Here is a 12,720-nt window from a genome sequence, read left to right on the forward strand (position 1 = left end):
CGTAGCTTACCTAGTGAAAGTATAAGAGGCAAAAGATTCTGAAATTCATAAGGGGTGCCTCTTCTCTGTTTCTGTTCAGCCTCAAACTGGTCATATCTATTCTTAACTATATTCACACTAGTGCTGGTGATTACATGTTCAGTGAGGCTGTTCCACTTGTTAATTATCCTGGAACTTATTAATTATCACCTATTCCTACCTGCACAATTGCCTATCAATAAAATATACAACTGGTTCAATGAATACGAGTTAAATTAATGTCCCTGTTTCTTTGCCTTACTGTCAGTATAAGTGTGCTAAGATTCCAGCATCCTTACTGTCTGTTTATCTGTATGTTATGCGGTGTATAGTCTTAATAAATGGCTAAGAACATGAGATATTAATGAAAACGAGCCCATATTCTTCCCAATCTACAGATCCACGTTAATTTGCCTTTCCTTTCCTCATCTCATTACACACTTACTGTCTTGCCTTTCTGATTACCTATGGAAATACTCAGACACACGCCTTTCCCTTCCTTAACACCCTACGAACCTACTGTCTAGTCTTTGTATCAGCTTACATACGGAAAGGGACACACCCACACATCCACACCCACCCACACGCAAACACACACACCACACACGTTCTTAGACACTCCCTTCTTCACAACGCTTCCATATCTACCTGTCTAACTACTTACTAACGTCCCTACACACACATAAACACAAGGAAAACCCAAAACTGTCTTACCGTCCTTCCCTGACCACGCTGGAGGCAAAGACCGTCCCGTGTCGAGGATGAAGGGAGAAGAGTGGGTGCGCCGGACCGTCCCACGCGTAGGACTTATCGGCGGCGTCCCAGTCATCGGGGTCCTCAACGTACACACGACCCAGCGGCGCCTCCGACCCACCACCACCCTGGGAGAGAGAACACGTGTAGAAGACTTAGTATGGAAAAGGATAAAGAAGGGAGAGGATGTGTAAAGATGTTTTTAGTTAGATAAAGAAAATAAAGTGAAGTAGGAGGATAGATAGGGAGAGTAAAGCATGTGTAAGGATGAGAAGTATTGGAATAAGGAAGAGAAGGGGAGATAGCACGTATGTAGAGTTAGTAAAGTAAGTAACAGAAACGTGAAAGTGTGGCTGGCGATGTTTTAAGATAGATTAGGAGAGGAAAGTGAGGGAAGAGGAAGGATAGGGAGGAATAAGGTGAAGTATCCAAGTGGGAGGAGAGGAAGAAATACGTAATAGAGAGGAAAAGAAGTAAACGGGTGTCCTAGGATAGGATTAGGATAGATACGGAGAGGGAAAGGGAGTAAGAGGAGGGATAGGATGGGATGGGAAGGAAGGGAAAGACATATGGGAGGAGTACGTGAAGAGTATCGGACTTGGGAAAGGAATCAGGTACTACTAAGAGGGGATAACACCACATATAATCGCATCAGCTCAGCCACACAGAGAAAAAGAGACCGTGGTTAAGCTGGGAGTCTTTGGGGAAGGGAGAGCGAGGGAGGAAGGAAAAATATAAATGAGAGAAAGGACGCGAGAGTATAGAAAATGAGATGGAAAAGACATAAAAAAATAGTAAGACCCAGAGGATAATCTAACGCACCGACCTGGAAAAAAAGATTTAATATATATTTCATATTTGACAAGATATCACGTTTAACCATTAACAGGGAAGGGAGGGAGAAAAGAGGGAAGGAAGGTAAGGATGAAAGGAAGGGAGGGAGGAAGAGGGGAAGGACGAGAGGAAGGATGGAAAGGCTGAACGCGAGGGAGGAGGAGCTAGCAAATAGGTCAGATAGACTTGTATATATTGCTATCATCATAAAAGATATTGGTGATTAGCTAATAGTCTTTGTTTTATGGTTATCTTGAAAAGAAAAGAAAAATTGCCACAAAACTAACAGACATCGAACATTGAAAGCGGGGAAATTCGTAAAGTTAGCGATAGAGGAAGAAAAAAAGGCGTGCAGATACGTGACTCGCTGACTGACTGACTGACTGACTCTCCTGTTAGTGAAGCGATAGAGAAAAGTAAAAAAAAAAGTGGTAATACTTGACTGACTGACTGACTGACTAACTCTCTCTCTCTCTCTCTCTCTCTCTCTGTTACTGTCTCTATACCTCCAGTAAATTGATGTAAAATATATCTTTCTTTTATCTAAGTACACAAGCATTATTATCATCTCTCTCTCTCTCTCTCTCTCTCTCACCTGGGTCTTCCATAGGTACACGGTCTTGGCTGCAGGCTTCATGGGGTGGTCGTTCAGGTCATCCACTATAACGGTGAGCGTGTGTGTCGAGGCCAGACCACCTGCGTCAGCCACCACCACGTCGACTCTCAGCGCCGACCACGCCTCCCTGTCCAGCCCCCCAGTGGTCCAGAGTTCAGCGCCGCCTCGTCCGCTGTCCAGACCTGAGGGTGGGAGGGTGAAAGAAAGCGTGGTGAGAAGATTTATATATTTTTGTAAGGGGGGTTGTTGGGGGTACTAGTGTAAAGAAAGAATAGGGGAATAGAAGAGATTGCATGAGAAAAGTGTTTGAAATAGAGGTTGAAGGTGACGGGTTGGGAGTGAAAGAAAACGCAGAAGGGAAGATTTATGTGTGTGTGGGGGGAGGAGGTGTTAGGGGGTACTAGTGTAAAGAAATGACAGGGAAATAGAAGGAAATTTATGAGGAAGATGAGGTAGAGGTTCAAGATGTGAGGTTGAGATAGGAAAATAAATAATGAAAGGAAGATATTATAATGTGTATGTGTGCATTAGGGAATACGCATGTGAAAAAAAAGAATAAAGAAATAAGAGAAAAGTTGAGGTTGAGATGTTGAAAGAGAGCTTGAGAAAGGAAAAGCAGACGTGAAAAGAAGGAAGGAAGGAAGGAAGGAAGGAAGGAGTGAAGAGAAGGTTGCACGTTAAGGAATAGTCATGGAATAAAAAGAGAAAAGGAAATAAAAAGAAAGATATATGTTGAGAGAGAGAGAGAGAGAGAGAGAGAGAGAGAGAGAGAGAGAGAGAGAGAGAGAGAGAGAGAGAGATGTGGGGAGAGGAGAGGAAGAGAAAAATGGAGTAAGTTTCAAAGTGTTAGATTAAGTTTTTGAACATAAAGAGCCGAAGTTCCGAGCGGGCCATTTCTGAGCCTTTGACCCTTAAAAAGTTTCGAACGGACGGGAAATAAATCTCACAACGATGCTTCGAACTCAACGACGAGTGAGTGAGTGTGTGAGCGGGTGAGTGAGTGAGTGTGATTGAGTAGGGGAATGAGTTAGTAGGTGAGGAAGGATGGGAGATAGGGAGGGAGGAAGGAAATGGGTGACTGTGTGAGTGAGTGAGTGACTTAGAAGATAGTGATGGAGTGCCTGTCATGCTTGTAAAAGAAGGTTCGAAATGAAGAGAAAGAAGGTGAGGAAGGAAAGTAATAGATGGAGAACGAGGGAAAGAAAGAAAGGAAATATATCAGGGCAGTAAAAAAAGGAAATAAAAAAACAGAACGGCAAAATGTAAAGTTCAAAAGAGAAATGAATATTGGAAGAAAAGTCCACGGAAAAAATTTAAATATATGGGATAAAAAGTCCAAAAGGAGAACTACTAGGAAAAAAAGTCCAGGAAAGAGAAATGTGGGTAAATAAAAAAGGAAAACGAAATCGAGAAAAAAGCAGAGGAAAGAATTTTGACAAGGAAAAATTATCAACTGAATAAAATTGCCAAAGAAAGAAAAATAAGTGAATGCGAAGGTAAAACAAAAGGGGAAAAAGAAACTGAACAATAACTTGAAAAAAAAAAGGAAAATTAGGGAAATATATAAGAATAAATAGTACACAGAGGAAGAGAGAAAGATTGGTATAGAGGGATGGAGAAAGAGAGGGAGGGAAGAAGACTGAAAAATATATGAAAAGAGGAAAAGGTGAGGAAAAAAATACAAAAAAGAAAGGAAGGAAGGAAGGAAGAAAGGATCACCGTTAAGAAGAAAGATTTACGGAGGAGGAGGAGGAAGAGAAAAAAAGTAGAAACCATGCCAGAAAAAAAAATAATGGGAGAGAACAAGATTTAGTGAAAGAAGAAAAAAATCCCCAAAGTAAACAAACGAGATACCTTGATAGATATAGACAGAAAGCTACATACATAAAGATACATAGATAGACGGATAGATGGATTGAGATACATATATATATATATATATATATATATATATATATATATATATATATATATAGAGAGAGAGAGAGAGAGAGAGAGAGAGAGAGAGAGAGAGAGAGAGAGAGAGAGAGAGAGAGAGAGAGAGAGAGAGAGAGAGAGAGAGAGAGAGAGAGAGAGAGAGAGAGAGAGAGACAAAGGTTTAATAGATATACGATGACTTCTCATTTCGGTAATATATTCAAGCCGTATAAAAATGGCATGTTGGAAATTAGCAGAGAATAGCGAGGTAAAGTAACAGGGCTTTTTAGTTCCGCCGATAAGCTTCTGGGCGGAGGAGGAGGAGGAGGAGGAGGGTTTCGATATGTTTCAATAAGTACGTAATGGAAAAAGTGTGTTCCAAGCGAGGACATGGACGAAAAAATAAGTGTCATGGAGTTATTAACTTGTATTTGAAAAAGATAGATTCGGTTTTTCTCTTTCGGTTTGATATTCTGGACTAACTGTGTGTTCATTGGTTTCCCCTGGTTAATATTGTGCTTTTGAAACTACTGTTATTGTTATTGTTCCCGTTCCTGTTCTTATCGCGTTAGGGGCTTCGTGGTGCAGTGGTTAGCACACTTGACACACAACCGAGAGAGCCCGGGTTCGATTCCCGGGCGGAGTGGAAAAATTTGGGCGGCTTTTCCGATACCCTACGCCTCTGTCCACCCAGCAGTGAAAGGGTACCAGGTATTAATCGGGGGTTGTGTCCCGTCTCCTGGGATCTGTTCTCTTCTCCTATAATTCCTTCCCCTTCTGTCTCTCGAAACGAAACTTTCCAACCTTTTCTTATTCGCGTTATTTTTTTTTCATTGTTCTTGTTCTTCTTAGTATCACCATTGTCATTATTGCTATCTGGATATTATTACTAGTTTGTTCTACTTAATAATCATCATTTTAATTCAATTTCTAGGCATTTCCTTTACGATCATTGCCATTATCATTACTAACACTCTAAACTTTCATTTCCGTCAAAGATTAATGTCTCACTACAACAACTAATAAAGAAAATGGATATATCTACTACTTTTCTTTCTGATGTCTCACTATAAGAAAAAAAACGTCCACTCTGTTTATCTTTCTCTATCTGCTTCCGTTATTTCTTCCGTTTCACTATAAAAACAAAAAAACTCAACGCCTCTTTCTATCTATCCAATAGGTTTCTCAAATACCAATAATCGAATAACAATACTAAATAAAAAGGGACAGTCATAGCATCTTTCTATCTATCACTCCTTTCTCTCTTATGTCTCACTCTAAGAAATGATAAAAAAACCCCTCAACGCCGCTATCTGTCTATCCAATAGGTTTCTCTAATACTAATAATCTAATAACAATACTAAATAAAAAAGGACTGTCAAAGCATCTTTCTATCTATCACTCCTTTCTCTCTTTTATCTCACTCTAAAAGATGATAAAAAAAAACTCAACGCCTCTATCTGTCTATCCAACCATCCGCTTCCTTTCAATGCCGAGGCTTTACTCGTCAACGGCCGAGGACAAGAAGAGGCGAGGCTGAAGCGACGAGCCGAGTGTGTCTGTGTGGAGGAGGGGGAGAGAGGGGGCAGCAGGGGACGCGGGGAATCTCGACAGGTGAGGCTAATTAGCAGCCTTACCTAGGAGGAGGACTGACGGCGTGAACATCGATTGAGTGAGCCTTAATTGAATTCAGTTGTGTGTGTGTGTGTGTGTGTGTGTGTGTGTGTGTGTGTGTGTGTGTCGTACTCGTCTTGTTTCCCATGAGAACAGGACCGGGACATGTACTAGTAGTCTATGAAAACGAAAATTGTTGAGAGCAAAAACATCTTTCTTTCTTTACCGATCAACCTGTGTATCTATCCATCAAATCTATCTATCTATCTATTTTTCTATGCAGCATTCAATTTATCTATTTAACCATTATGTTTTGCTCTATCTGTGTCTAATAACTCGTGTCACTATCTATGCAAAACACAAAAGCACTTACGCGGATCAAACTTCAGCGTCACCGAGTCCAGAACATGCTCGGGGTTGGTATCCGCCAGAGAGAGATTGAAGGGCGGCCCGTGACCCAGCGCCCACACGTCCTCGTCCGTCGCCTTGAGGACTCCGAGTAGCGTTGGCGGGGCGTCCTCAACCACGTGGAAGACCGTAGGCGGCAGGAGGGTCGGGGCGCAGTCATTTACGTCGGTCACGGTGATGGAGAGTGTAGCGGTGGCGGTCAGCGGTGGTCTGCCTCTGTCCACGGCTACTACAAGAGCTTCCCCCGCTGATCCACCCGGGGCTTCGCGGTCTAGGGCTCTCCACAGGCTGACTCCACCTTCCTCGTCCACCTTGAGAGCCCCCCAGCCGCCCTCCACCCAGTAGTCAACTTTCTGCTGCCCAGCCTGTTGAGGGTGAAGAGAGGGAGGGTGTTGACGGCTGTGTGTTGGCTGCAATGGGATGAGGATGTTTTGTGCTGTATGTATGTGGGTGTGTTTGGTTTGAAGGAACACACACACACATACATACATAAACATACTCACTACACATAGATGCAAGTAAATAGCTTTGTTGTGTGTGTGTGTGTGTGTGTGTGTGTGTGTGTGTGTGTTTGAAGATAAATATATAAACACACATAGACATCCACGAACGCAAATATAGACGTAGGTAAATGATTTAATAAAGCACTGCAAAACTTCCCTCGTTCCCAAACTTCCATGAATCACTGGAAATGCTCATCAACAGGAGACGTAATATCTTTTTTACGACTATCATTACTGCTACTGCTATTACTACTACTACTACTATACTACTACTACTACAACAAATAAAAACAGCAACAATAATAAAAATACTACTAATAATAACAACTTTGAGGTTATATTGCTGCCACCAGGGGGTCTTACACCTCAAAGAAAGAAGTAATATGTTTGTTTCTCTCTCTCTCTCTCTCTCTCTCTCTCTCTCTCTCTCTCTCTCTCTCTCTCTCTCTCTCTCTCTCCCTTTACGCTTTTTCTCTTTTCAAACACATACATTCAACAGGACATATTTATCCCCCTTCTTCGTCCTTTTAGTGGCAATGCAAATATAATACAACATAAGATATACTCACAAAATCGGCTAATAAAAGGTCTCCACCTTGTCTTGTTATATTAGAGTAACAAAACGGAGCAGTAATTCGAGGAAGAAAGATTAAGGGATGAAAAAGGAAAGAAAAAGGAAAAGAGATGGAGATCGTGGTGGCAAGGAGATGAAAACTAAGGAGAAGGGAGAAGGGGAAAGAGGGAAAAAGAGAAAGTAGGAAATGGAGGATTGAGGAAAGGAAAGGAAAATGAGGAGAATGGAGAGGAGAAAAGAGGGAAAAAGAGAAACAGGGATATGAAAAGCTGAAAATGAAAGAGAAAGGAAAAAAACACAAAAGGGAAAATGAGAAGGAAAATAAAAAGTATGAGGAAACAGATGACGAGGATGGAGGGGATAAAGAAAAGAAAAGAAAGGTAAGAAAGGAAGGGAGGGAGAGATGGAGAGAAGAAGGAGGAAAGTTAGAGGAGAGAAAGTTGTGGAAGGAAGCGTAAGAAGGAGAAATGAGGAGCTTTATACTGCAGATGAGAGAGAGAGAGAGAGAGAGAGAGAGAGAGAGAGAGAGAGAGAGAGAAAACACAAAATAAAAAGAAATAATAGAGAAACGAGCAAAACAAAAGAGAATGGATAAGCAAAGCGAAAAAAAACTAATATAAATAAAAAAAATAAACTCGACACTACACACATATAAAAAAAGGACGGAAATAAAAGAAGAAAGAAGAGATGAAAAGAGAGACGAACAGAAACAAAAAAATAAAAAAAAATAAATAAAAGAAAGTAGGAATGAAAAAAATGCAAGAAAATGAAAAAAAAAGAAATAATAATATGAAAAAGTTGAAAAAGGCGGAAAAAAAGGAGATAAATTGCACAGAATCTAGAAATGAGTCACACACACACACACACACACACACACACACACACACACACACACACACACACACACACGCACACGGAAAAAAAGAGCATGAAGGGCGCAACCAGCAATCAAGAGCGAGCGTTAATGAGGAAAATCTATGAAGGAGAGGAGGAAAAAAATAATGACTCTTGTAGCTTCGCGGAGATTTACTCCGTTTTTCGATAATTATTTTCTATCATGTGACCTTCGTTAAGACTCTCTCTCTCTCTCTCTCTCTCTCTCTTTCGCTTGCCTGCTTGCTTGCTTTCATTAATTCTTTTTTTTTCTTTCAATCATTCATTCATTGCTTTTTATCTTTCTTTCTTTCTTTCTATTCCTTACTTTCTTTCTTTCTTGCTTTTATTCATTCATTTTTTTCCATTTTTCTTTCCTTCTTCATTTTCTGTTTTTCTTTTTTTCTTAATTTTCTTTTGTTCTTTCTTCTCTCTCTCTCTCTCTCTCTCTCTCTCTCTCTCTCTCTCTCTGTCAGACAAGTCTTAACACGTTCGTTGGTTTGTGACGCTGAGAGTTTTTTAGTTTTAATTTTTTTTTTTCAGCTTTCGTTTGATCTTTTTTTCTTCCTTTTATTTTTACCTTTACTATCTGAGATCCACGTTTGACCTTGACATTCTCTCTCTCTCTCTCTCTCTCTCTCTCTCTCTCTGTATTATTTCTGTGTGTATTTTTAATTTCATGTTGTTCTTATTTTTTACACAAGAACGTTTATCCCAGAAAATAATTGTTGGAACTGTGTTGTGTCTTTTCTGGTGTGTGTGTGCGTGTGTGTGTGTCTAAGTGAAGGAAAAAGAAAAAGAAAAAAAAATAGAAAATGGAAGAAGGAAGAAAAACAAACAAGAAAACGGAGATAAAGAAAAGAAATATAGAATGTAATAATAAAAAAAAAGAATAGAAAAGGAGGGAAACGAAAAACAAAAGAAAAACGAAAGTAAGCAACAAAATAGAAAAGGAAAATGTTAGAGGAAAAAAAGAACAAAAAAGGGGAAAATTAGAGAATGGAAGAAAGGGAAGAAACCAAAGGAAAATATGGTGAAAAATAAAGGAAAAAATATAAATTGCAGTCTATGAAATATTAGAATACAAAATAAAATTAGAACAAGATAGAAAAAACACACGAGGAAAAGGAGAGAAAATAATAAAGAAGGGAAGGAAGAATCAAAACAAAGCATGGAGAAAAGTAAGAAAAAAGAAAAAAAAAGTACAGAGCTTAGAAAAGCTAATGAAACAAACACTCACACAAACAATGAAAAAAACACACAAACACTCTCCCCCCTCACAACCACACAACCCCCCTCCCCACCCTCCCCTCACACATAACGGTAAAAAAAAAATCGAAACAAAACAAAACAAAACAAAACAAAAGAACAAAAATCTCCCTAACAACTCCACGTCTCATACTTGTCCCATCCCATCTCTCCCTCCACTATCCCCCATCCTCCTTCTCCTCCACTGCAACAGCCTTCACCCCTTTTTCCACAAGTTCAAGTTTAAGTGAGCAAAGTTTGTCTAATCCGCAGACGCATTGGAGCAGCCGGATTAGGAAGGGATTAAGGAACGGGCGGCCATTCAGCTTCTCTTCCACTTGCGAGCCGAGTGAATTCTGCAACCTTGAAACGGAGAGGAGAGAAATGGAAGGGGATGAAAAAGACGTAATAATGGATGGAAGGAAGAGAGAGAGAGAGAGAGAGAGAGAGAGAGAGAGAGAGAGAGAGAGAGAGAGAGAGAGAGAGAGAGAGAGAGAGAGAGAGAGAGAGAGATAAAGAGAGAGAGAGAGAGAGAGAGAGAGAGAGAAGAGAAAGAGAGAGAGGAGGAGGAGGAGGAGGAGGGAGATGCTTACTTACTTGAAAAAAGGAAGGGGAAAAAAGAGAAGGGAAAAGAGTGGCAAGGGAGGGAAAGAAGACAAGACTAAAGAAATAAAAAAGAAAACAAAGAACAAGACGAAGAGAAAGAAGGAAGAGAAAACGAAATCACAGACAAAGAAAACAGAGAAAGAAAGAAAGTACGAAAAAATACTAAAACAAATAAAAATAAATGAAAAAAAAGGAAGAGAAAACATACCCAGAAAAAGACGAGGAAAGAGTGAAAGGAGAAGGAAGGAAAGAAAACGCTGACCAAGATTAGGATAGAAAGAAGAGGTGAGGAAAAAGGAAAAAAGAATCGGAAAAAAATGCAGATGAACTTGAGAGTACGAATGGAGGAGATAAAAAGGATTGAAAAGAGAGCGATAGGGATGGAGACACAAAGGAAGGAGAGGATAGAAAATGGAAAGGGAAATACAAATGTGATAAACGAGGGAGAAAGAAGAAAGAAAGAAAGAAAGGGATAAAACGATTAAACTAAGCGAGAGAAAAGAATAAAGACAGAAAGAAGAGAAAGAAAGGAGAGAAGGGTGAACAAGAATTGAGAGGAAAGTGCAAATGTGATAAACGAGAGAAAAAGAGAAGAGATAAAATTATTAAACTAGACGAAAGGAGAAAGAAAAAAGGAAAGAAAGAAAGAAATAAAGGATAAGAATAAGCAGAAAAAAAGATCTTGGACACAGAATGGAAAAAGGGAGAAAAATGACAAAATATAACGAGAAAGAGGAATAGGAAAAAAATAAGAAAGGTGTGGAGAAGAAAAATAAGAGGAAGAAAAGAGGAAAAAAAGAAGAGCACTTGTTTTATAGAGGAGGAAAAATGGTTAGTGTTTGCATATCTGATACCTTCTCTCTCTCTCTCACGTTTACTGTCTCTTTTCTTCCCTTTCTCTTTCTAATTTCTTTTTTCTTTACGTCCAATCCTTTGTCTCCTTCATCGTCTCTCTTTCTCTCTATCTGTTTTCTCAACGCAGTGCTCCTTCTCTTTCTCCTCCTCCTCCTCTTTCTTCTCCTTTCTCTTCACGTCCTTCTCCGTTTCTCCACTCGCATTCCCCTTCCTCTCGTATCCCTTCTCTTAACCTCTCTCTCGTCCGGTTTTCTCTGTAATTCTATTTTTTTTTTCTGAGGGTTACAAAGGAAGGACAACACAGACAGACACACGAATAAAGAAAACGAAAAGGAAGGGAGACGTTAGCGAAGTGAAAGACCAGTGAGTTAAGGGAATAAAGATGAGGAAACAAAGATTCAATAGAAAGATGCAATACAAAGAAACAAAGACAAATGAACACACGAGGTAATCAAGAGGTAAAGAAACACACAGATAAATACATCCATGGTTCGTCGTATTGCTGAAGTGAAAACGTATATATAGTGTTTGTTAATGTATTAGTTGCCATATTAAGCTATTACTATGTTTGTTAGGATAATATATAAAGAGCTTTCTGTGTCCTCCGTATTTTAATCATCTCTGACTGCTTTGTTGGTAATGAACGATATGTTATTATTGTTATTATTATTACTATTATCCTTATCATCACAGTTATTGTTACTGTTATTATCATTATTATTATTATTATGGTTATGACTATACACACGCAGAGGAAACAAGGCACTACACACACACACACACACACACACACACACACACACACACACACACACACACACACACACACACACACACACACGCACGCACACACCTGAAAACGAGGGAAAAAACATCGCACATGACCGTCACATAAAAGCTAATGGTGACTCTCTACATGACACCGCTCTCTCTCTCTCTCTCTCTCTCTCTCTCTCTCTCTCTCTCTCTCTCTCTCTCTCTCTATTGACCTGACCTGACCTACCTGTGACCTTGTTCCGTTTCCGTGAGACTCAAGTAAACACTGGTCAACGTATGGCAACATTGTCCTTTCTTTCTTTTACCTTGTACTTGTATACCGTGACACCTTGAAGGGAAAACACACACACACACACACACACACACACAGAGCAACCAGTGAAATATTTAATCAATTACTGAAATATTTTAAACCCTCGCATTGTTAAAGATCTCTGAATTATCAACGCGACGAAGGTTCACTCATTTATTAATAACGCGGATATTTTTCGGTGCATCGTTAATAGCGGGCGCTGAAAAGACACGGAAAAGTATAGCGTTTAGTTCCAGTTATTCACTTCACTTCATATATCAAAGGCAAGACTATGGAAATTCCTAGTCTTGTGTTTGGTGTTGATCGAGTAGGTAAGAACTCTGAGGAAACCATTGCAGGAAAGCTCCCTAGTACTGTACATCGAGTAGGAATGACCATTATACTATACACAATACTATGAAGATTCCTTGGCTAGTGTTTGGTGTAGATATGGAAGGTAAGAACTCTGAGGAAACCATTGCAGGAAAGCTCCCTAGTACTGTACATCGAGTAGGAAGGACCATTATACTATACACAATACTATGAAGATTCCTTGTCTAGTGTTTGGTGTAGATATGGAAGGTAAGAAATCTGAGTACACCACACTGGGAATCTTTTGAGTACTGGATGTCGAGTGGGAAAGCAAGGTAAAGCAAAGGCAAAGATGAGGCGTATGTTATAGCGACGCGTGGCCTCGGTGTTCATCTCCGTCGCATTGGCCCCTGAGCCTTTATCAGGGAGAGTGATATCTGGGTTACCATAGTTTACTTTTCCAAGGTTGCCTCAGGTAACCATTTATCGACCAGCCCAAAAAGGAGGATAAACAGTTTGG

General features: G+C 39.9%; 1 protein-coding gene across 1 annotated transcript; it reads right to left on the minus strand.

Moving 5' to 3' along the window:
- Positions 1 to 685: 685 nt before the first annotated feature.
- LOC126989065 (neural-cadherin-like) lies at positions 686 to 6,905 on the minus strand. The gene is made up of 3 exons (XM_050847615.1): positions 6,126 to 6,905; positions 2,201 to 2,403; positions 686 to 899 (listed from the first exon to the last, which is right to left on the minus strand). The coding sequence occupies exons 1-3, from the start codon at positions 6,655 to 6,657 to the stop codon at positions 729 to 731; spliced, it is 906 nt and encodes a 301-aa protein (XP_050703572.1). The 5' UTR covers positions 6,658 to 6,905; the 3' UTR covers positions 686 to 728.
- Between the last annotated feature and the right edge of the window lie 5,815 nt (positions 6,906 to 12,720).

The sequence above is a fragment of the Eriocheir sinensis genome, unplaced genomic scaffold, assembly GCF_024679095.1.
Source record: "Eriocheir sinensis breed Jianghai 21 unplaced genomic scaffold, ASM2467909v1 Scaffold104, whole genome shotgun sequence".
Classification (NCBI taxonomy): Eukaryota; Metazoa; Arthropoda; class Malacostraca; order Decapoda; family Varunidae; genus Eriocheir; species Eriocheir sinensis.